We start from the raw sequence: 26,082 nt of genomic DNA, 5'->3' as shown, positions 1-26,082 counted from the left end.
GGACAACAGGATAAAATGGATCCTAAAATTTGTTGGGCAATTTCTCCTGAGTGCACCTATACCTCACATGTGGGGGTAAACCACTGTTTGGGCACATGGTAAGGCTCGGAAGGGAAGGAGCGCCATTTGACTTTTTGAATGAAAAATTATCTCCATCGTTAGCGGACACCATGTCACGTTTGGAGAGCCCCCGTGTGCCTAAAAATTGGAGCTCCCCCACAAGTGACCCCATTTTGGAAACTAGACGCCCCAAGGAACTTATCTAGATGCATAGTGAGCCCTTTAAACCCCCAGGTGCTTCACAAATTGATCTGTAAAAATGAAAAAGTACTTTTTTTTCACAAAAAAATTATTTTCGCCTCAATTTTTTCATTTTCAGATGGACAACAGGATAAAATGGATCCTAAAATTTGTTGGGCAATTTCTCCTGAGTGCACCTATACCTCACATGTGGGGGTAAACCACTGTTTGGGCACATGGTAAGGCTCGGAAGGGAAGGAGCGCCATTTGACTTTTTGAATGAAAAATTATCTCCATCGTTAGCGGACACCATGTCACGTTTGGAGAGCCCCCGTGTGCCTAAAAATTGGAGCTCCCCCACAAGTGACCCCATTTTGGAAACTAGACGCCCCAAGGAACTTATCTAGATGCATAGTGAGCCCTTTAAACCCCCAGGTGCTTCACAAATTGATCTGTAAAAATGAAAAAGTACTTTTTTTTCACAAAAATTTTCGCCTCAATTTTTTATTTTCACATGGGCAATAGGATAAAATGGATCCTAAAATTTGTTGAGCAATTTCTCCCGAGTACGCCGATACCTCATATGTGGGGGTAAACCACTGTTTGGGCACACGGCAGGGCTCGGAAGGGAAGGCGCGCCTTTTGACTTTTTGAATGGAAAATTAGCTCCAATTGTTAGCGGACACCATGTCGCATTTGGAGAGCCCCTGTGTGCCTATGCATTGAAGCTCCCCCACAAGTGACCCCATTTTGGAAACTAGACCCCCCAAGGAACTTATCTAGATGCATACTGAGTACTTTAAACCCCCAGGTGCTTCACAGAAGTTTATAATGCAGAGCCATGAAAATAAAAATTAATTTTTCTTTTCTCAAAAATGATTTTTTAGCCTGGAATTTCCTATTTTGCCAATGGTAATAGAAGAAATTGGACCACAAATGTTGTTGTCCAGTTTGTCCTGAGTACGCAGATACCCCATATGTGGGGGTAAACCACTGTTTGGGCGCACGGCAGGGCTCAGAAGGGAAGGCACGCCATTTGGCTTTTTAAATGGAAAATTAGCTCCAATCATTAGCGGACACCATGTCGCGTTTGGAGAGCCCCTATGTGCCTAAATTTTGGATACTAGACCCCCAAAGGAACTAATCTAGATATGTGGTGAGCACTTTGAACCCTCAAGTGCTTCACAGAAGTTTATAACGCAGAGCCATGAAAATAAAATAAAAAATTTCTTTTCTCAAAAATGATTTTTTAGCCCGCAATTTTTTATTTTCCCAAGGGTAACAGGAGAAATTTGACCCCAAAAGTTGTTGTCCAGTTTCTCCTGAGTACGCTGATACCCCATATGTGGGGGTAAACCACTGTTTAGGCACATGCTGGGGCTCGGAAGTGAAGTAGTGACGTTTTGAAATGCAGACTTTGATGGAATGCTCTGCAGGCGTCACGTTGCGTTTGCAGAGCCCCTGATGTGGCTAAACAGTAGAAACCCCCCACAAGTGACCCCATTTTGGAAACTAGACCCCGAAAGGAACTTATCTAGATGTGAGGTGAGCACTTTGAACCCCCAAGTGCTTCACAGAAGTTCATAACACAGAGCAGTGAAAATAATAAATACGTTTTATTTCCTCAAAAATAATTTTTTAGCCCAGAATTTTTTAATTTTCCCAAGGGTAACAGGAGAAATTTGACCCCAATATTTGTTGTCCAGTTTCTCCTGAGTACGGTGATACCCCACATGTGGGGGTAAACTACTATTTGGGCACTTGCCGGGGCTCGGAAGTGAAGTAGTGACGTTTTGAAATACAGACTTTGATGGAATGCTCTACGGGCGTCACGTTGCGTTTGCAGAGCCCCTGATGTGACTAAACAGTAGAAACCCCCCACCAGTCACCCCATTTCGGAAACTAGACCCCGAAATGAAATTATCTAGATATGTGGTGAGCACTTTCAACCCCCAAGTGCTTCACAGAAGTTTATAACGCAGAGCCGTGAAAATAATAAATACGTTTTCTCTCCTCAAAAATAATTTTTTAGCCCAGAATTTTTTATTTTCCCAAGGGTTACAGGAGAAATTGGACCACAAAAGTTGTTGTCCAGTTTCTCCTGAGTACGCCGATACCCCATGTGTGGGGATAAACCACTGTTTGGGCGCACGTCGGGGCTCAGAAGGGAAGTAGTGACTTTTGAAATGCAGACTTTGATGGAATTGTCTGCGGACGTCACGTTGCGTTTGCAGAGCCCCTGGTGTGCCTAAACAGTAGAAACCCCCCACAAGTGACCCCATTTTGGAAACTAGACCCCCCAAGGAACTTATTTAGATATGTGCTGAGCACTTTGAACCCCCAAGTGCTTCACAGACGTTTACAACGCAGAGCCGTGAAAATAAAAAATCATTTTTCTTTCCTCAAAAATTATGTTTTAGCAAGCAATTTTTTATTTTCTCAAGGGTAACAGGAGAAATTGGACCCCAGTAATTGTTGCGCAGTTTGTCCTGAGTATGCTGGTACCCCATATGTGGGGGTAAACCACTGTTTGGGCACACGTCGGGGCTCGGAAGTGAGGGAGCACCATTTGACTTTTTGAGTACAAGATTGGCTGGAATCAATGGTGGCGCCATGTTGCGTTTGGAGACCCCCTGATGTGCCTAAACAGTGGAAACCCCTGAATTCTAACTCCAACACACCCCTAAACCTTATCCCAACTGTAGCCGTAACCCTAATCACAACCCTAACCCCAACACACCCCTAACCACAACCCTAATTCCAACCCAACCCTAACCCTAAGGCTATGTGCCAACGTTGCGGATTCGTATGAGATTTTTCAGCACCATTTTTGAAAAATGCGCGGGTAAAAGGCACTGCGTTTTACCTGCGGATTTACCGCGGATTGCCAGTGTTTTTTGTGTGGATTTCACCTGTGGATTCCTATTGAGGAACAGGTGTAAAACGCTGCGGAATCCGCACAAAGAATTGACATGCTGCGGAAAATACAACACAGCGTTTCCGCGCGGTATTTTCCGCACCATGGGCACAGCGGATTTGGTTTTCCATATGTTTACATGGTACTGTAAACCTGATGGAACACTGCTGTGGATCCGCAGCGGCCAATCCGCTGTGAATCCTCAGCCAAATCCGCACCGTGTGCACATAGTCTAATTCTAAAGGTATGTGCACACGCTGCGGAAAACGCTGCGGATCCGCAGCAGTTTCCCATGAGTTTACAATTCAATGTAAACCTATGGGAAACAAAAATCGCTGTACACATGCTGCAGAAAAACAGCACGGAAACGCAGCGGTTTACATTCTGCAGCATGTCTCTTCTTTCTGCGGATTCTGCAGCGGTTTTACAACTGCTCCAATAGAAAATCGCAGTTGTAAAACTGCAGTGAAATGCGCAGAAAAACCGCGGTAAATCCACAGCGGTTTAGCACTGCGGATTTATCAAATCCTCTGCGGAAAAATCCGCAGAGGACCAGAATACATGTGCACATCCCGAACTCTAACCCTACCCCTAACCCTACCCCTAACCCTACCCCTACCCCTAACCCTACCCCTAACCCTAGTTCTAACTCCAACCTTAGTGAAAAAAAAAAAATTCTTTATTTTTTTTATTGTCCCTACCTATGGGTGACAAAGGGGGGGGGGGGGGGGTCATTTACTATTTTTTTATTTTGATCACTGAGATAGGTTATATCTCAGTGATTAAAATTCACTCTGGAACGAATCTGCCGGCCGGCAGATTCGGCGGGCGCACTGCACATGCGCCCGCCATTTTGGAAGATGGCGGCGCCCAGGAAAGAAGACGGACACCGGCAGGCTCGGTAAGTATAAGGGGGGGGGGAGATCAGGGCACGGGAGGGCGTCGGAGCACAGGGGGGGGCGTCGGAGCACGGGGGGGAGGCGTCGGAGCACGGGGTGGGGGGCGTCGGAGCACGGATGAGGATCGGTGTGCGTCCGGGTGGATTGAAGCACGGGTTGGGGGATCGCTGTGCAGGGGGGGGTGATCGGAGCACGGGGGGGATCGCTGTGCGGGGGGGTGATCGGAGTGCGGGGGGGTTGACTGGAGCACGGGGGGAGCGGACAGGAGGACGGGGGAGCGGAGCACAGGACGGAGGGGAGCGCTGCACAGATCGGGGGGCTGGGGGGGGCGATCGGTGGAGTGGGGTGGGGGCACATTAGTATTTCCAGCCATGGCCGATGATATTGCAGCATCGGCCATGGCTGGATTGTAATATTTCACCAGTTTTTTAGGTGAAATATTACAAATCGCTCTGATTGGCAGTTTCACTTTCAACAGCCAATCAGAGCGATCGTAGCCACGGGGGGGTGAAGCCACCCCCCCTGGGCTAAACTACCACTCCCCCTGTCCCTGCAGATCGGGTGAAATGGGAGTTAACCCTTTCACCCGATCTGCAGGGACGCGATCTTTCTGTGACACAGCATATGCGTCACAGGTCGGATTGGCACCGACTTTCATGACGCATACGCTGTGTCACAGGTCGGGAAGGGGTTAAGGATGGCTTGTTTCACCTGCATGGAGAGCTCCTTTGACCGCATGTTTACTTCACAGCAAAACCTTCCAAATGCAAGCACCACACCTCTAATCAACTCCAGGCCTTTTATCTGCTCAATTGATAATGACATAACGAAGGGATTGCCCACACCTGTCCATGAAATAGCCTTGGAGTCAATTGTCCAATTACTTTTGGTCCCTTTAAAAACAGGGTGGCACATGTTAAGGAGCTGAAACTCCTAAACCCTTCATCCAATTTTAATGTGGATACCCTCAAATGAAAGCTGAAAGTCTGAACTTCAACTGCATGTGAATTGTTTTGTTTAAAACTCATTGTGGTAATGTCTTTAACCAAAATTAGAAAAATGTTGTCTCTGTCCAAATATATATGGACCTAACTCTATCTCTTAGCCCTAAAGGGTGTGTATTGGGCTATGTGGGAGACCTTGGAAATTCAACCCCTCTGCAGCTAGCTATAGCCAATATACTGTATCAAACCAGAAAGACCATAGCTAAACACTGGCTGGCAAGAACTGCTCCATCAGGTTGTGAGCTGCTTAAATACCACCATTCCGATGGAAAAAAAGATATGCATGGGTGCTATTGCAAAATTTGGTAAACAGTGGGGGGTACGGATTAGAAGTATAGCAGTGGTGTCAGAAATACTGGCAAGAGCTGTGATATTAAACTTTTTTAAAAGCGACCTAACATTTCAGATATGAAACACCTTACAGTATGGTTTTCTTGTTTAAATTTTTATTTAGATATTTTACCCAATATAATATTAAAATGTGAGTTCAGATAGGCGAGAGGGAAGATTGGACATTGTAATCTTACCATACATAATGATTTAATCAAACTCACAGAGACCGCATGGGTCCCATATGCCAAAATTCTAGATCCTATGAAATATTCAAATTCACCCACGTATGTTGCAGGACAATAAATGTATACTCGCAATACAATTACAAATAGCTAAAAAATGGAGTTCCATACATTATAGTAAAATCAATAGAAAAATACTTTATTGTGCATGAAAAAAATACAAAGTAATTCAAAATTATATAAATAGAATGCAACAAGGAAAAAAGACCCTAGTAAACTACACATAGGTCCAAGGTATATACAGATATATTCATCATAAATATCATCATCGTACTAATGCAAAGGCACTACTCATTTGTGTAATTAATTATGGTGTCAGCCCTATGTATTAGTAACCGGCCTTAAATTAAATCCCATAATGTGAAACACCACACAAATCTGCACTCATCATATTAAGTCTCCATAATGGCAAAGTGCCATCCCCGCAAGGAAAATATATAAAAGAGACAAAGTGCCACTAATTGCAAAGTTGCTTACCCATGATCAGAGTGACTTGATGCCTAGGATGCCAGTCCACCCCCTAATGCACATTTCGCGTAGGCTTTCTCAAAGAGGGAATTCCCTCTTTGATTGCTTTGATCTGCAATGCACTGTGTCAGATCAGTGATCTGACAGACACTGCAAGAGGCTTGCCGGCGCCTGCTCTGAGCAGGCGCCTGCAAGCCACCTCCCTGCAGGACCTGGAATGAGCCCCGCAGCCATCTTGGATACGGGGCCTGCAAGGAGGAGGACGGAGGAGACGCTCAAAGCAACACGATCACATCGTGTTGCTCCGAGGGTCTCAGGGAAGCGCGCAGGGAGGGGGGATGCTTCCCTATGCCGCCGGAGCACTGCAATCATGTTTGTTTGCAGTGTTCCGGGGGTTAATGTGCCAGCAGCGGTGCGTGACCGCTCCTGGCACATAGTGCCGGATGTCAGCTGTGATAGTCAGCTGACACCCGGCCGCAACTGGCCACGCTCCCCCCGTGAGTGCTGCTGATCGCATTAGACGTACCACCCTGTCTGTGGTCATACGGGCCCATACCACCTCGACAGCATAGTACATCTAATGTCAGAAAGCGGTTAATAAAAACATTTTACTTACATTTTTTTTACCTTCAGTGGAACTTAGGGATCTATGATAACCCCTGAATAACAACACCATAGCATAAACCCTCTCCATCAAACTTTACAGTTGGCACAATGCAGTCAGGCGGGTGACATTTTTCTGACATTCACATTCCCAGACTTGTGGATAAGACTGGTAAATAGAGAAGCTTGATCTATCATTCCAATGAGAACATCTGTTAGACCAGTCTATTCAATGCTTGATATTGTGCTTAGTGATATAAGGCTTACATGCAGCTGCTTGGCTTTCGAAACCTATGAAACTCTCAGCTGACAGTTTGAGTGCTGATATTTAGACCAGAGATGGCTCAGAGCTCTGCAGTTGTGGAGTCAGCAGAGCGCTGGCAACTTTTTATGCACTATGCTACTAAGTAAAATTGTAACTATTTGGATACATTAATACATAGCATGTTTGGAGGCCAAAATGCACTGCATATCATCCAAAAAAACGCCGTACCAAAAAACGCCATACCACAAGTCCTGGCGTGCTTCCATGTGATGAACTGCCTGGGCCTATTTAAGTGTCATGGTTAGGACATGGTTAATGTCCTGATCTCTTAGGGTTAATTTTGCTGGCCTCCCTTTTGATCTGGGAGGGGTATTTATACTCACTCCAGACTAGGATTCACTGTCAGCTATACTTTCTGTTCTAGTCTGTGTGCATGACCCCTGGAATGTGTGCCCGGTTTGCAATTGCTTTGCTTGCTGTCCGTGCTGTACTCGGTTTGTTTGTTGTTCTGGATTTCTGACCTCTGGCTTCACTTCTGACAATCTCCTGTCTCACCCCTTTGGTACCTCGTGATCTCCTGGCTCCGATCTTAGCTTGTTTAACTACTGTCTAGTGTTTATCTCTTCTCTGCACCCCGGCGTCTGGCTCAACCCTCGACCACCTCCAACTCTGTCACATGGTTCAGGTCCTGGTTGTACCTGGTTAGTAATCTGGTGTTTTGCTCAGCTCCCTTGTTGCTTCGTGCAGCTCTCCCCACAGCAGTATTACTCGGGAGCTGTGACATTAAGGGCTTTTAAGACATACACACAGGCCTTGCTATTGAATCTGTGCCTTGCTTGCAGTTTGTGCACAGCAGCCTGGATGTGGCCTGCAGGACGTCTTCTGTAGACCATCAGCATCTAGTGCAGACCTGGGCAAGATGCGGCCCGCGGGCCGCATCCGGCCCGCCTGATGATTTTTAACGGCCCGCCAGCTAGCTGTCAGTTCTGACAGCCGCCGCCGGCACCGCTCGGCCAGCCGCCAGATGCTTATGAGGGCTGGCGGCTGGAGTGAAGGCCCCGAGGTCATCCACACGCTGCGCATTGCAGCGCATACAGTTCCTCCATACGGGAGTCCTCCAGGGTCAGGATGTGATTGACACAGCATCAGGAGCCATTGGCTCCTGGCTGTGTCAATCATTCTTGTTTCCGGAGGCAGCATTATGCCACCGGTCACAAGAGGCTGCGCTCCGCATCGGCCCTGTACGTCACGTGCGTACGTCACTCCACGGCCGCGCGGGATGCTGCGGTGAAGAAAGTTGCTGGCTGATGGTCTCCATCCTTCGGGTGAGTATCAGCGGTGGTCTCAGCAGTGGCGTATCCAGGGGGCCCCCGGGCGCAGCCGACAGTGCAGCACTATATGGGGGCCATAACATTTGTTCAGCACTATATGGGGGCCAAACTGTTTGTGCTGCTGTATATGGGGCCATAACATTTGTACTGCTGTATATGGGGCCCATACTGTTTGTGCTGCTGTATATGGGGGCCATACTGTTTGTGCTGCTGTATATGGGGCCCATACTGTTTGTGCTGATGTATATGGGGCCCATACTGTTTGGGCTGCTGTATATGGGGCCCATACTGTTTGTGCTGCTGTATATGGGGCCATACTGTTTGTGCTGCTGTATATGGGGCCCATACTGTTTGTGCTGCTGTATATGGGAGCCATACTGTTTGTGCTGCTGTATATGGGGCCCATACTGTTTGTGCTGCTGTATATGGGGCCCATACTGTTTGTGCAGCACTATATGGGGCCATACTGTTTGTGCTGCTGTATATGGGGCCCATACTGTTTGTGCTGCTGTATATGGGGGCCATACTGTTTGTGCTGCTGTATATGGGGGCCATACTGTTTGTGCTGCTGTATATGGGGCCCATACTGTTTGTGCTGCTGTATATGAGGGCCATACTGTTTGTGCTGCTGTATATGGGGGCCATACTGTTTGTGCTGCTGTATACGGGGCCCATACTGTTTGTGCAGCACTATATGGGGCCATACTGTTTGTGCTGCTGTATATGGGGCCCATACTGTTTGTGCTGCTGTATATGGGGCCCATACTGTTTGTGCTGCTGTATATGGGGCCCATACTGTTTGTGCAGCACTATATGGGGCCCATACTGTTTGTGCTGCTGTATATGGGGCCATACTGTTTGTGCTGCTGTATATGGGGCCCATACTGTTTGTGCAGCACTATATGGGGCCATACTGTTTGTGCTGCAGTATATGGGGCCCATACTGTTTGTGCTGCAGTATATGGGGCCATAATGTTTGTGCTGTAGTATATGGGGCCCATACTGTTTGTGCTGCAGTATATGGGGCCCATAATGTTTGTGCTGCAGTATATGGGGCCATAATGTTTGTGCTGCAGTATATGGGGCCATAATGTTTGTGCAGCACTATATGGTGCAAGTGTCTGTATGGGGCATTGCCCATCATATGTATCATGGAACCCGCCAGCTGTAATGCCCCATGCAGATGGCCTTATTATATATATGTATACTACAGTATTGGGTAAAAATGAGTTAATTATATTAGTCCGGCCCTCTAAAACCATCCAAATTTCTCATGCGGCCCCATGGCAAAATTAATTGCCCACCCCTGATCTAGTGCTTCTTCCTACTTGTCTGCAGCATCTAGTAAATGCTGAGTTCTGTCGGCTGCCTGTCCCCAGGTCTGATGGACCTCTTTTCTGTGTCCACCTGCAGTTTTCAGGACGTCTTTCTGGCTGTGTGTGTCTTTTTTGGGTGCTGACTTTACTGTTATTTTGGAATGTTATCTGTTACCTGCCTGTGGTTTCTTGATGTCAGTTTCCAGTCCCTCTACTGACCAACCTTCTGCACCGATGCCCGTGGCCCACTTGCCACCTGGACCTTGGGCTTGAAAGATCCACCTCACCTGGTGAGTCTAGCACAAACTTCATATAATTGAAAGATGAATGGACAAATGTTCTAAGACATTCTGAATGGACAAATGTTCCGAGACGTTCTGGATACAAATCTGCTGCCATCTACCAAGATGATGAAGATGAAACGAGGTTTGACATTTCAGCAAGGCAATGATCCCAAACATACAGCCAAGGAAACTCTTCATTGGTTTCAAAGAAAGAAAATAAAGTTGCTAGAATGGCCCAGCCAATCACCTGACCTGAATCTAGTAGAAACGTTATGGAAGGAACTAAAGCTCAGAGTTTTATAGAAGGAGCCCATTTAACCTTCAGTATTTAAAGAGCGTTTTTATGGAAACATGGGCCAAAGTCACATCTGAGCAATGCATGCAACTAGTTTCTCCATACATCTCAAAGCTGTCATCACCAACAACGGCTTTTGAACAAAGTATTAAATACATTTCAGTAAGCGTGTTAAGTACATGTTCCATGTGTCATTTCTCATTATTGCATGCAACTTAATTTATGGACATCTATGGATTGATTTCTTGGCTTGTGTGGATTGCATAGCTTGTTACAGATATCTGGTGATAATTTCATGTCAAGATCACCTTTAGAAATATGTTAGATAATTGTTGATGTGTTCAATACTTATTTTACTCGCTGTATTTCACTTGTTGTTCACCATTATTTTTGCCAGATCTCGTTGTGTTTCTCTCTACCAAAGAAGAGGTGTTTCTGTCATTCTTATGCTGCAAAAGTGACAGGAAGTAAAACTGGTTAGCTCTGCATTACAAAAAATTTTAAGCGCAACAAAACTAGCAAAATTTCAAGAAGTAAATGAGGACAGTTTTTAAGGTATTACCGAAATGAAGAAGATAAAACAAAATGCACTCATTTGTAGGATTTTAAAGACAAAGGCATGAAGATTTATTTGTTTTAGTATAAATTTGTATTTGCTAAATATATTACATTAAGTGTCAGATGGAAAAAAAATAGATTTTTTTTTACTATTTGCATTTCCATTTTTCTCCATATAAAATCTAAAATTAAAAGATATGGATCCTGATTTGATACCTTATAGAAGTTGAAAAATATAAAAGGTATCATTTTGATGTACTGTAGACATTTAGCTACCACTGCTTTGGTCATGAATGGGTTGAAGAAACCTTCAAGATTTTTGGAACATGCCATCACTGTATGATTGGTGAGGGTTACCACACCTGATGATTAGAATGAAGGGCAATATGGTCCTCGTTGAAGATCATACACGTGTGACTGGTACCACAGGGCAAAACACAGCAAATTGTGTCCATACATACGATTATGTATTTTAAATCCATTCCAGAAGTTTTCTGCCACTTTTGACCTCCTTTTGACTCTTGCAGTTATTTTTTTCATACTTCTTTGTCTTGTAATATTTATTTTAAGCAGTTCTTTCTTCTGACTGTTGAAACTTCTGCGTGCATAGTTGTTACGCAACCTTTCTTCTCATCATTCTGATGCCCTCCCAGTTATCCCAAAGTATCCATTTATGTCTTGGAAATTATCTTATGTTTGTGTGAGGCAACTAAAATTGGCGATTTTAATTAAAATAAATAAATGTAAGCTTTCCATTGTCATTCCAGCATGATTCCTGTCTCCGCTGCTCAAAGGCAATCCCTATTTGTTATTTTTTTAATTACTTTTTCGATTGCTTTTATGTTGTGTTTTTTTGACTGTTAAAATAGCCTGATCCCTATTTGTTATTTTTTTAATTACTTTTTCGATTGCTTTTATGTTGTGTTTTTTTGACTGTTAAAATAGCCTAGAAAACCCTAGGTAACTGTTTTGATTTATTAAAATAAATGATGACATAAGACAGCCGCTAAATTTTTAATAATTTTTGCTCATTTAAAAGTTAAATTGTAAAGACTAGGCTGGTATGGAAATAATCTGAAAACTCCCTCATGCATTTATTACATTCACATGGTAAATGTGTAAGAGATTTACAAAAAATGCAAAAATAACTTTAATTATTCGCAAACTGTGTTCCCTCACAAACTTTTTTTTCAACGTAACTTTTCTGTTTTTTGTTGAACCTTTTTTTATTTTGCATGTTTTTAAAAGCATCAGAGGGAACCATTTTTTTAGTAAGTTACCTAACATGGTCACTTTAATTGACAATAACTTTTTACTATGTAGACTTCTTCATTACTAATCTGTGGTCTTGATATCACCAGACAATACAAAGGGGACATCAGCCCCACAAATATTACCCCTTGCCACTGTCACAGGGTAAATGGGAAGAGCCTGATAAAGCTCCATAATTGACGAATCTAATAGATGTGCCTTTTCTGGGCGGCTGCTATTTTTAGGCTGGGGAGTTTAGTACCCTTTTTTTAGCACCTTTTTATACACCTTTATTTACAACCCAAAATCGGCCGTATAGTTCACGATTCAGTCCATCATTATACAGCTCCATCTTGCAGTACTTTACTCTATGCCCCTGTATACACAGCCCCATCATTTAATATGTCACTCCTTTCTGCCCCTTTATTTACAGCTGTATGCTGCAGTATATCTCTCATCTCAGCTCCTCCTAACAAAATGCCATCTGGAAGTAAATCACTCCTTTTAACCTTTCCATACACAGCCCTAATCTTGCATTATATCTCTCCTCAGAGCCCCTCTATGTACAGCTTCGTCTTGCAGTATGTCACTCATTTCAAACCCCTCTATACACAGCCCTATACTGTAGTATATCTTTCCTATCACTCTACTATGTACACTACCCTATCCTGCAGTATATTTCTCCTGTCAAACCCGATATACAGAACCCTATTCTGCACTAGATCACTCCTTTCAGCCCCTTTATACTCGGCTCTATCCTTCAATATATCACTAATCTCATCTCTATATATACATCTTTATCTGACCCTATCCTGTAGTAAATCTCTCCTTTCAAACCCTCTCCACATTACTAAACTGCTTTATATCACTCCTTTCATTTCATCCCCCTCTATACACAGGCCTATCCTGCTGTACATACTCCTGTCAGTCCCACTATACACATCCTGAACCTGCAGTACATCAGGCCTCTCAGCATCTCGATATACAGCTCCATCCTGCAGTACATCGCTCTCCTTAATTACCACCACACCGATGCTTCCTGGTATGAGCTCTGTTCTGTACTGTTGGAGATCTTTTCCATGACATCATCTTTCACAGTAGCAGCTCCGTTCCAGACAAGCCCCAAAGCAGATCTATGCTGGCAGGAAGCCACCCGAAAGAGATTCATGATCGACCAGGAACACTACATTAGAACCTGGAGGGGCATCCTTTGAGGGTGATATGTGCAAATCAGGATAAATATAAAACTGAGTCATAGTGGCACAAAATAATAAATGTAAGTGTACATTATTATTAGACCACACTGTGATTTGTTTTTAAACTAATGTAAATTTTTAAAGAGAACTTTGTACCAACTTGAAAGTAGCTTGTAGCCCACTTTCTTTGTGCCTGTGAGAGAGATTCAGATTTTATGCCTGGTTCATTCACATAATGCCAGATATAAAATACAATAACACACATGTATTGCTATGTATCAAGGTAAATTTATAATGCATGCATGGTCTGTGGGTGCAAATATGAATTTTATTGTGTGTTGTATCATCAGCTCATCTGGTTGGGATCAGTATTAAGAATTTGGATGGTGTAGGGGTTTCACTCACTCAGGTGCGACGGCTGACACTCAGGAGGCACGTTCCATTAAAAGTTCACAGGGATTATTGCTCCATAAACCACATGGCAAAATAACAGAAAGCAAATAGCCTTTAGCTCAGGAAAAGAAAAACAAGTGTCCAGTCCTTCAGGCTCAGTCCTGGAGCCTTAACACACTCTGGAGGGTTTCACCTCCACACATATACCTCCTGTGTTAAACATTAGCCATTCTTTTATAGGTATAACCACACCCAGGAACCCATCACATGATTAGACATGTGGTTATGACATCACCACAGGTCCTGAAACACACACAGATAGGCATGGTTATGTCACAGCGACAAGCCACCTATGTGACACATATCTCCAGTCGCCTATTCGACCTTTAGCCACGCTACATACCTCCCCCCTGCCTAAAGCCGTGAGGCTTGGCTCTTTCCCCCACTAGACAAGGGATTCTTGATAGGGCATCAGCATTACCGTGCAACTTCCCGGCCCTATGTTCCACATGGAGACTGAAGTCCTGCAGGGCTAAGAACCAACAGGTGACCCTAGCACTTCTACCCTTCGTTTCCCTCATCCATCTAAGTGGGACATGGTGGGATATCAGTCTAAATATACATCCCAGCAGATAGTACCGTAACGTGTCCACCACCCACTTTATGGCCAAATACTCCTTCTCTACGACTGAGTAATTCTTCTCAGACGAGGACAGTTTCCTACTCAGAGAACAGGATGCTCCTCCCCATGTAGCTCTTGGGAAAGGACTGCTCCTACACCAACATCTGAGGCATCTGTTTGAAGAATAAACTCTCTTAACCCCTTCAAGTCACGGCCCTTTTTCATTTTTGCGTGTTCGTTTTTCGCTTCCCTCGTTCCCAGAGCCATAACTTTTTTATTTTTCCGTCAATATGGTCATGTGAGGGCTTATTTTTTGCGGGACAAGTTGTACTTTTGAACGACACCATTGGTTTTACCATGTCTTTAACTAGAAAACGGGAAAAAAATTCCAAGTGCGGTGAAATTGCAAAAAAAGTGCAATCCCACACTTGTTTTTTGTTTGGCTTTTTTGCTAGGTTCACTAAATGCAAAAACTGACCTGCCATTATGATTCTCCATGTCATTACGAGTTTATAGACACCTAACATGACTAGGTTATTTTTTATCTAAGTGGTGAAAAAAAATTCCAAACTTTGCTAAAAAAAAAAAAAATAAAAAAAGGGCCATTTTCCGATACCCGTAGCGTCTCCATTTTTCGTGATCTGGGGTCGGGTGAGGGCTTATTTTTTGCGTGCCGAGCTGATGTTTTTAATGATACCATTTTTGCGCAGATACGTTCTTTTGATCGCCCGTTATTGCATTTTAATGCAATGTCGCGGCGACCAAAAAAACGTAATTCTGGCGTTTCGGATTTTTTTCTCGCTACGCCGTTTAGCGATCAGGTTAATGCTTTTTTTTAATTGATAGATCGGGCGATTGTGAACACGGCGATACCAAATACGTGTAGGTTTGGTTTTTTTTTTATTGTTTTATTTAGGATGGGGCGAAAGGGGGGTGATTTAAACTTTTATATTTTTTATATTTTTTTCATATTTTTAAAAACATTTTTTTTTTACTTGTGCCATGCTTCAATAGCCTCCATGGGAGGCTAGAAGCTGGCAGAGCCTGATCGGCTCTGCTACATAGCAGCGATCATCAGATCGCTGCTATGTAGCAGAAATGCAGGTGTGCTGTGAGCGCCGACCACAGGAGGGCGCTCACAGCAGACCTGCATCAGTAACCATAGAGGTCTCAAGGACCTCTATGGTTACCTTCCTGATGCATCACCGACCCCCGATCATGTGACGGGGGTCAGCGATGACGTCATATCCGGCCGCCCGGCCGGATGCGGTAGTTAAATGCCGCTGTCTGTGTTTGACAGCGGCATTTAACAGGTTAATAGCGGCGGGTGAATAGCGATTTCACCCGCCGCTATTGCGCGCACATGTCAGCTGTACAAAACAGCTGACATGTCGCGACTTTGATGTGGGCTCACCGCCGGAGCCCACATCAAAGGGGGATTCACGGCATGCGCAGTAGATGTACGGCGCATGTCGTGAAGGGGTTAAAGTTTGGGGCCATCAGAACGGGTTGCTTACACAGAGCCTCTTTAATTTCTTGGAAGGCTGACTCTGTCTCTTCGGACCATTTGACCATTACTGATTTCGTCCCCTTTAGCAGATCAGTCAGAGGCACAGCCACCGTGGTGAAGTTTGGGATGAACCTCCTGTAATATCCCACAATCCCCAGAAAGGCTTTAACTTGCTTTTTGGAAAGTGGCTTTCACCATGTTTGAATTGCCTCCACTTTACTGATTTGGGGTTTTATTTCTCCACGGCCCACTACATATCCTAGGTACTTCGCTTCTTCCTTACCCAAGGCACACTTCTTCGGGTTTATTGTAAACCCCGCCTCCCTTAGAGCATCAAACACCGCTTGGACTTTTTTCAGATGACTCTCCCAGTCCGGGCTAAAGATGACGATATCATCCAGGCACGCAGCAGCATATGGCTTATGGGGTGCAAGGATTCTATCCATAGCCCTCTGGAAGGTCGCCGGAGCTCCCAGTAGGCCAAACGGCATCCGGACATACTGGAAGCATCCATCTGGTGTAAAAAATGCCGTCTTCTCCTTGGCTTCCTGTGCCATGGGAATCTGCCAATACCCCTTCATCAAATCCAAGGTGGTTATATACCTGGCGGGCCCAAGTATTTCGATGAGCTCATCAACGCGGGGCATGGGATATGCGTCGAACTTGGAGACCTCATTCAACTTCCGATAGTCGTTGCAAAATCTCCACTCCCCATCAGGTTTTGGGACCAGGACAATTGGGCTCGACCAACCGCTCTTGGATTCCTCAATGACTCCAATCTTCAACATACGCTCCACCTCCTTGGAGATTACTTCTCGACGGGCCTCAGGAATTCGGTAGGGCTTCACGTTCACCTGCACATGTGGCTCTGTCAGAACCTCGTGCTCTATGACCTTCGTGTATCCTGGCAACTCTGAAAACAGGTCCCTGTTCTTCTGCAGTAACTCCCGGCACTGCTGTTTCTGGGTCTTCGATAGCGTCTCCGCTATAGTAACCCCTCCAACCTCATCTCTTCTGGGTTGCTTAGCAAAGATGGAGTTGCTGCCGGCTCTCTATCTTGCCATGGCTTGATGAGGTTGACATGGTAGACTTGGATTGGCTTCCGTCTTCCTGGTTGATAAATTTTATAGTTTACCTCACCAAGCTTCTCGACGACCTCATATGGCCCTTGCCATTTGGCCAAGAACTTGCTTTCCACCGTCGGAACTAACTCAAGAACTCGGTCTCCCGGATTGAACTGCCTCACTCTTGCAGACCGGTTGTAGACCCAGGCCTGAGCTTCTTGTGCCTGGAGGAGGTGTTCTTTCACGATAGGCATCACCTTTGCAATCCTCTGCTGCATCAGGCCCACATGCTCAATGACGCTTCTGTGGGGCGTGACTTCGGCTTCCCAGGTTTCCTTGGCTATATCCAGGGGTCCTCGCGGATGTCGGCCATATAGAAGCTCAAACGGTGAGAACCCTGTGGAGGCCTGTGGAACTTCACGAATGGAAAACATCAGATATGGTAAGAGACAGTCCCAGTCTCTACCGTCTTTCTCTATAGCTTTTCTCAGCATGCTCTTCAGTGTCTTGTTAAATCTCTCAACAAGGCCATCTGAATGGGGATGGTACACCGAGGTCCTCAAATGGGAGATTTTCAGGACTTTGCATAACTCCCTCATCACCTTGCTCATGAAAGGTGTCCCCTGGTCAGTCAGGATCTCCTTCGGCAGACCTGTCCAGGAAAACACATGGACCAACTCACGGCCTATACTCTTCGAGGAAGAATTTCTCAGCGGAATTGCCTCAGGATAGCGTGTGGCATAGTCCAGGATGACTAATATATACTGATGGCCCCGAGCTGATTTAACTAAGGGACCGACCAAGTCCATGGCAATTCTCCCAAATGGCACCTCAATAATGGGCAATGGCACAAAGTGGCTCCGGAAATGAGGAGTGGGAGCAGTTAGCTGACATGTAGGGCAGGACCTGCAATAGTTCACTATTTCCCGGTGACACCCAGGCCAATAGAACCTCTGCACAACCCGTTCCTGCGTTTTTTCCACCCCTAGGTGTCCACCCAAAATGTGTGTGAATAGGCCATGTCCAACACCTTCCGTCTATATGGACCCGGCACTACCAACTGCTCTACCAACTTCTCCCTTATTTTTTTGACCCAGTACAACATCTCCCCACTCATCAGAAAATAGGGAAATCTTGTGTCTGCCCCCGGCTCCTGTACAACCCCATTAATAACTGTGACATTATTAAAGGCTTCCCTCAGAGTGGGGTCCCTATGTTGGGCAGTCCCAAAATTTTCACCAGTTACCTCTAACTCCAGAATGTCAGATGCAGGGGACAATTCCTCCTCATCCCCAACCAGAACACAAAAAGGAAACCTGTCTGTCTCTGGGTGTGGTGATACCTTTTAAGGGTTCATTGGTTCCCTACTCTTGCTAGGGACCTCAGAACCCTTTCCCCACAGATCCCAAAACAAACAGAAATCCTGGCCAATAATTATAGGGTGCAACAAGTCCCGAACGACGCCGACTTCATGGGACTCAGTGCCACACGCCGTTTCAATATCCACCCTGGCCATAGGGTAGTCCTTTGCATTACCATGTATGCACCGCACGCTGACCTTCTTTCCCGGGAGCAGGTGGAGAGGAAAAGTGGCCCTCACCAGGGTCACTAAGCTCCCCGAGTCTAACAGTGCCATTACTGCTCGACCGTTCACCTTTACGGGACACGCTTGAGGCCCCTCGTTGGGCGGAGAGTTCACACTGCAGGCTGGATATGCATAGTATGAACTATGGCGTCCCATGCTGCAGTCCATCTGCTCAGTGTTCTGAGAACAACGGGCAGCTATATGACCTGGCCTGTGGCACCTCCAACAAATAATATCACCCGTAGGGACCTTGGGCACCACCTCCCCGCCTTTTGTGACCTTGGACCCCCCACCCCTTTTTGGGACTCAGCCCCCTTCTGGGACCCCCCAGTACGGAATAGGCTGCCTCCCGAAGGAGCCTTCCAACCATTGGTATCTCTCAACCAGTCCGATCAGCTCGTCGGCATTCTGGGGATCACCCTGGGCAACCCAAGTCTGTATGGGCCTCGGGAGGGAATGCACAAACCGATCCATCATCACTCGTTCTACCATCTGTACAGGTGTAGATGACTCTGGCTGCAGCCATTTCTGGACCAGGTTCAACAGATCAAACATTTGGGAGCGAGGCGGTTTGTCCCAGTGATAGGCCCAGCAGTGAATTCGCTGTGCCCTGACAGTCAGTGTCACCCCCAAACGTGCGAGAATCTCGGCTTTCAATTTGTGATACTCCTTGGCATCCTGCAAGGTCAAGTCATAGTACGCCTTTTGGGGTTCTCCCGTCAGGTATGGTGCCAGTACCTCTGCCCACTGCTCTGGCGGAAGTTTTTCCCTCTCAGCGACCCTCTCAAACACCGTCAGGAAGGCCTCAACATCATCCCTGGCGGTCATTTTCTGCAATGCGCATCTTACCGTCTTCCGGACATGGGTGTCATCAGCCAGACCTGGGGTTGGGGCGCTCATCTTGCCCTGGATGGCGGTTGCCAGAAGCTGCATCTGCTGCCGTTGCTCCTGCTGGCTCTGTTGTATCTGCTGCATCAACAGCCTGTTGGTCTCTTGCTGTATCTGCTGCCGTTGCTCCTGATGTGACTGCAACTGGACCAAGTGTTTCAGTAGGTCCTCCATTTTCCCCGGCAGTGCTTGCTGGCTTGCAACAGACTTGACCCAGGACATCCAATAATAGACTTACGTCTCAGCTGGGAACGCTGCCCACATTCTCCACCAATTGTAGGGGTTTCACTCACTCAGGTGCGACGGCTGACACTCAGGAGGCACGTTCCATTAAAAGTTCACAGGGTTTATTGCTCCATAAACCACATGGCAAAATAACAGAAAGCAAATAGCCTTTAGCTCAGGAAAAGAAAAACAAGTGTCCAGTCCTTCAGGCTCAGTCCTGGAGCCTTAACACACTCTGGAGGGTTTCACCTCCACACATATACCTCCTGTGTTAAATATTAGCCATTCTTTTATAGGTATAACCACACCCAGGAACCCATCACATGATTAGACATGTGGTTATGACATCACCACAGGTCCTGAAACACACATAGATAGGCATGGTTATATCACAGCGACAAGCCACCTATGTGACACATATCTCCCGTCGACTATTCGACCTTTAGCCATGCTACAATGAGAATAGATCAACCTCAACACGTGTTTCGCATTAGCTTCTTCAGGGGATTCTTTCCATATCCATTTTCTACTACTTAATTTTTGTTTATGTTCCTTCATTATACTTGTTTAGTAGCTGTGTGGCCATTGGGCCATCTGTACTTTGTGCAGCTATATTGTTCTGTGCACGGTTTACTTGTATTCTGGATTGGGTTTGTCCCGAGCGGTATCGATCTCTGCATTACATTTTTTGTTTGTCAATTAATTAATAAATAAAGGTTGCCCTTTTATTGGGCTTGTTGCTTCCATTCCTTACATAGATTATTTTATTGAAATTTGGCTGAGTGCCCTCCATGCATTCACTATTGTATATAGGTGTTTATTGTAGCAAATAACAGTGAATGCCGTCACGACATCAGCGTTGGAGAGTAGCATTTCATTTTTTTGCTTTGTGTTTACTGTTTGCTGTATCATTTTTATTTACTACCTGCTAGTGTTTGTCTTTTTCTTTTTTACTTTCTTTTATTTTATGTTAAAGTTGGATAACCCATTGAAACATAATTTTATCTTAATGTGCACTTTGTTTTTACAGTATTTGTTTGTTTTCTCTTTTTAGGGCAAACCAGTGAAGGCAGAAGAGATATTTGTTGCTGTGAAAACATGCAAAAAGTTTCACAAAGATAGAAGTATGTTATTCTCATCTGATATACTATATTCTTGGGATAATTGAACTCATGCATTTTTATTATTGCTGAAAAAAAGGTGGTTTGTTCTGGTCTTATGTTTTATCTTTAGAAGAATAATGAAAGCAGAGAACAGTACGAGCGATAATTCTGTGCATTCATATGTCAAATTACTGTATCACTATTCCTTATAGACAGTTTATAGCTGAATACAGGAAATCTTGTAAAACAACAAAACAAATAAAAATGCAGCAATAAATATTCCTACAAAAGTCGTTTTTTGTATTTTAACCCCTTCCAATCTACAGTCTTTATATTTATAGTAATTCCTTCACTACCCAGCGATTTTCCGTTTTGTATTTAGTTTTTTTTGCCCTTAACGATTAAAAGCCATCACTATTTTATTTTTCTGGCACTACAGCCATATGAGGGTTTGTTTTTTTGCGGGACGACTTGAACTTTTGAACGACATTCATTTTACCAGACAGTGTACAAGAAAACGGGGAAAAAATTCTTGGTGTGTTGAAATTTTTTAAAAAAGTGCAATTCCCAATTGTTTTTTATTTTTATTTACTATGTTCAATATATGATAAAACCTACCTGGTACTATTATTTCCAGTCAGTACGAGTACGCAGATACTAAACATGTATATATATTTTTAGTATCTGCGTACTCGTACTGACCATGTATATATATGTATGTATGTATGTACAGTTAGGGCCAGAAATATTTGGACAGTGACACAATTTTCGCGAGTTGGGCTCTGCATGCCACCACATTGGATTTGAAATGAAACCTCTACAACAGAATTCAAGTGCAGATTGTAACGTTTAATTTGAAGGGTTGAACAAAAATATCTGATAGAAAATGTAGGAATTGTACACATTTCTTTACAAACACTCCACATTTTAGGAGGTCAAAAGTAATTGGACAAATAAACATAACCCAAACAAAATATTTTTATTTTCAATATTTTGTTGCAAATCCTTTGGAGGCAATCACTGCCTTAAGTCTGGAACCCATGGACATCACCAAACGCTGGGTTTCCTCCTTCTTAATGCTTTGCCAGGCCTTTACAGCCGCAGCCTTAAGGTCTTGCTTGTTTGTGGGTCTTTCCGTCTTAAGTCTGGATTTGAGCAAGTGAAATGCATGCTCAATTGGGTTTAGATCTGGAGATTGACTTGGCCATTGCAGAATGTTCCACTTTTTGGCACTCATGAACTCCTGGGTAGCTTTGGCTGTATGCTTGGGGTCATTGTCCATCTGTACTATGAAGCGCCGTCCAATCAACTTTGCAGCATTTGGCTGAATCTGGGCTGAAAGTATATCCCGGTACACTTCAGAATTCATCCGGCTACTCTTGTCTGCTCTTATGTCATCAATAAACACAAGTGACCCAGTGCCATTGAAAGCCATGCATGCCCATGCCATCACGTTGCCTCCACCATGTTTTACAGAGGATGTGGTGTGCCTTGGATCATGTGCCGTTCCCTTTCTTCTCCAAACTTTTTTCTTCCCAAAATTCTGGTACAGGTTGATCTTTGTCTCATCTGTCCATAGAATACTTTTCCAGAACTGAGCTGGCTTCTTGAGGTGTTTTTCTGCAAATTTAACTCTGGCCTGTCTATTTTTGGTATTGATGAATGGTTTGCATCTAGATGTGAACCCTTTGTATTTACTGTCATGGAGTCTTCTCTTTACTGTTGACTTAGAGACAGATACACCTACTTCACTGAGAGTGTTCTGGACTTCAGTTGATGTTGTGAACGGGTTCTTCTTCACCAAATTAAGTATGCGGCGATCATCCACCACTGATGTCATCCGTGGACGCCCAGGCCTTTTTGAGTTCCCAAGCTCACCAGTCAATTCCTTTTTTCTCAGAATGTACCCAACTGTTGATTTTGCTACTCCAAGCATGTCTGCTATCTCTCTGATGGATTTTTTCTTTTTTTTCAGCCTCAGGATGTTCTGCTTCACCTCAATTGAGAGTTCCTTTGACCGCATGTTGTCTGCTCACAGCAACAGCTTCCAAATGCAAAACCACACACCTGGAATCCACCCCTGACCTTTTAACTACTTCATTGATTACAGGTTAACGAGGGAGACGCCTTCAGAGTTAATTGCAGCCCTTAGAGTCCATTGTCCAATTACTTTTGGTCCCTTGAAAAAGAGGACGCTATGCATTACAGAGCTATGATTCCTAAACCCTTTCTCCGATTTGGATGTGGAAACTATCATATTGAAGCTGGGAGTGTGCACTTTCAGCCCATATTATATATATAATTGTATTTCTGAACATGTTTTTGTAAACAGCTAAAATAACAAAACTTGTGTCACTGTCCAAATATTTCTGGCCCTAACTGTATGTATACATAGATACATGTATATGTGTATATATATTTTTATTTAGGTGGTGACAAAACACGGCCTCTTATTTCATTTTATTGCACTGTTGCTGCAGCCCCCCAAAAAATATACCGTGTTTTGCGGTTCATAAGACACACTGGATTTTAAGACGCACCCCCAAATTTTGAGGAGAAAAATAGGAAAAAAAATCCTTTTAAAATAAAATGGTGGTGCTTTTTATAATCCATGCGTCTTATTGCTTATCGAGGGTTGTGGCTGCGGTGAAGCGGTGTCCCAGGGTAACTACTGGAGGAGGCAGGAGTGGGGCGATGCTGTGGACCCAGATTGGGAGAAAGGGGTGTTCGCTAGTGCGGGGGCTCTGCTGACATTTTGTGAAAGCCCGGAGCCCCCGTGGTTACATGGTTTACTATGCGGTGGACTCCGGGAAAATGGCTGCCGGGGGCAGCGCAGATGGAGATCTTCCCACTGAGATCTCATCTCCCGAGTTCTTCATACCAAGATCTCCATCTGCGCATATGCCACCCTCGGCAGCCATTTTCCCGGAGTCCACCGCATAGTAAACCATGTAACCACGGGGGCTCCGGGCTTTCACAAAAAGTCAGCAGAGCCCCCGCACTAGCGAACACCCGCAGCATCGCACATCCGAACACCCCCTCATCCCAGCCTGTGGCCTGCAGCAACGCTCCATTCTTGCCTCCTCCAGCAGTTACCCTGGGACCCTGCTCCACCGCGGCCGGTAAGGTATATCCGCATTATAAGTTGCACCCCCTTTTTCCTCCAAATTTGAGGGAAAAAAGTATGTTTTATAATCCGAAAAATACAGTAATTCTAGCATTTAGATTTTTTTTGTCATTATGTTGTTTACCAAATTGATTATTGTATTTTAGATTTTGATAGATCGGACATTTCTGAGTGCACCGCTGCCAAATATGTGCATATTTTTTAAATTGTTTTATTTTTAATGGGGCAAAAGGAGGGGTCGATTTGAACAGTTGTGTTCTTTTTATTTTTTTTTTCATATTTTTAAAAACTTATCTTTTTAAACTTATTTCTGTCTTCAATAGTTCCCTTAGGAGACTTGAAGCTGCAATATGAATAGAGTAAAATGGGCGCAAGAATACAGATTGTAGTCATGGTTTGTTATGAATACATTGTAGTTGTAATCTACATACATTGTAGTTATCAAATTTAATTTCTAATCTTATGATCATATTATTATTCCCACATTTGCATCTTACTCTTATATGATTTCTAATATCCTTGATTTTTAGCTCATTGGCTAAAGCTGAAGTGATTCATATTTGCTTAGGGGCAGTTCCTTGGCTATAAAATATTCACGGTGCAGGTCCTTTTTTCGGTTTGCACATGTGATAGTTGAACTCCACCAAAAAGATGATGATCACTCATGGCGGCAATATTCTTAAATTAATCGGCCTTTAGGATAAACTATTCTGTTTAGACGTATGCTGGATCTACAACTTGATCTATCCGAATTACAGTTTATCATGCCATGGAGTGAAGGACAGAGATGAATCCACATTATGCATTTTGAGGGCACATCATACAATAGGGAAGTTCTCCAAATATGTATACCGTATGTACTTGATGCTTTCCCTAGTTGTCTTGCTGGTTTTGAAAGGCATTATTTTACCCCTTCTTAACACCTGCCGTACTTGTATGGCACTTGATGGGTTCAGGTGAATGTAACAGGCTCAGAAGATAGCATACCCGGCTATGTAACATAGCTAGCATGTACCTGTAACAACGGGAATCAGAGATACAGTGGCTTGTAAAAGTGCTTGCTCCCTTTAGCATTTTTTCTGTTTTTTCACCACCTGGAACTTCATTGGTTTCTTTTTTTTTTTTAAGGGTATGTGCACACGTTGCGGATTCTCTGCAGATCCGCAGCATTTTTGAGGTGCAGAAACGCTGCAGATCCGCAATTGATTTACAGTACAATCAATGAGAAAAAAAAATGCTGTGCACACGTTGCGGATTCTCTGCGGATCCGCAGCATTTTTGAGGTGCAGAAACGCTGCAGATCCGCAATTGATTTACAGTACAATCAATGAGAAAAAAAAAATGCTGTGCACACTTTGCGGAAAATCCGCTGCGGAAACGCTGCCGTTTAAAAGAAGTAGCATGTCACTTCTTTTTTGTGAATCTACAGCGTTTTTGTACCCATTCCATTATAGAAAACCGCAGGGGTAAAAAACGCAGCAAATCCGCAAGAAAACCGCAGCAAAAATGCACAAAAAGCGCTGCGGAACAGCACAAAAAACGAGACAAATCTGCAGGTACGTTTTCTGCCAGGAGAGGCAGAATCCGCACCAGAAATTCCTAAGCCTAATCCGCAACGTGTGCACATAGCCTAAGGGTTTGCATCAGTTCTGTAGAGCATGTTTACAACTGTGAACATTTGCCTTTCTTTTTATTGTAAAGCAAACAAATAGGACAATATTACTGAAAACTTCAATGTCCATAACTATTCACCCCCCTACAGTCAGTACTTTGTAGAGCCATCTCTTGCGGAAATTACAGCTGCAAGTTGCTTTGCATAAGTCTCTATGAGCTTTCCACATCTTGCCCCTGGGATTTTATCCTATTCCTCAAGGCAAAACTGCTCACCAGAAGAAACCATCTGTCTTCAAGTCTGACCACAGATTCTCAATTGGATTAAGATCTAGCCTTTGACTAGGCCACTCCAAAACATTTACATGTTTCCTCTTAAACCACTTGAATGTTGCTTCAGCTTTGGGTCATTGTCTTGTTGGAAGATAAACCTCCGTCCCAGTCTCAAATCTCTGATGGACTGAAGCAGGTTTTGCTCAAGAATATCCCTGTATTTTGCACCATCCATCTTCCCCTCGACTCGGACCATTTTCCCTGCTGCTGAAAAACATCCCCACAGCATGATGCTGCCACCACCCTATTTCACTGTGGCGATCTTTTTCTTGGGTTGATGAGATGTGTTGATTTAGCGCCAGACATAGCATTTACCATGGTGGACAAAAAGTTCAATTTTTGTCTCATCTGACCACAGCACCTTCCTCCATTCATTTTTGGGTTCTCCCACATTCTTCTTGGCAACCACAAAATGAGCC

General features: G+C 44.3%; 1 protein-coding gene across 1 annotated transcript in view; it reads left to right on the top strand.

The window, feature by feature from the left end:
- Positions 1–26,082, top strand: part of B3GLCT (beta 3-glucosyltransferase) — a 715,243-nt gene that overhangs the window by 611,257 nt on the left and 77,904 nt on the right. Inside the window, exon 10 of the mRNA XM_069759003.1 lies at positions 20,544–20,613. Coding sequence (XP_069615104.1) covers positions 20,544–20,613 — 70 coding nt within the window. The remainder of the gene's footprint in view (positions 1–20,543; positions 20,614–26,082) is intronic.

Source organism: Ranitomeya imitator, chromosome 3 (genome assembly GCF_032444005.1).
Source record: "Ranitomeya imitator isolate aRanImi1 chromosome 3, aRanImi1.pri, whole genome shotgun sequence".
NCBI classification, from domain to species: Eukaryota; Metazoa; Chordata; class Amphibia; order Anura; family Dendrobatidae; genus Ranitomeya; species Ranitomeya imitator.
Note: the sequence above shows the minus strand (reverse complement) of the source record. Positions and strands in the feature narration are given on the sequence as shown.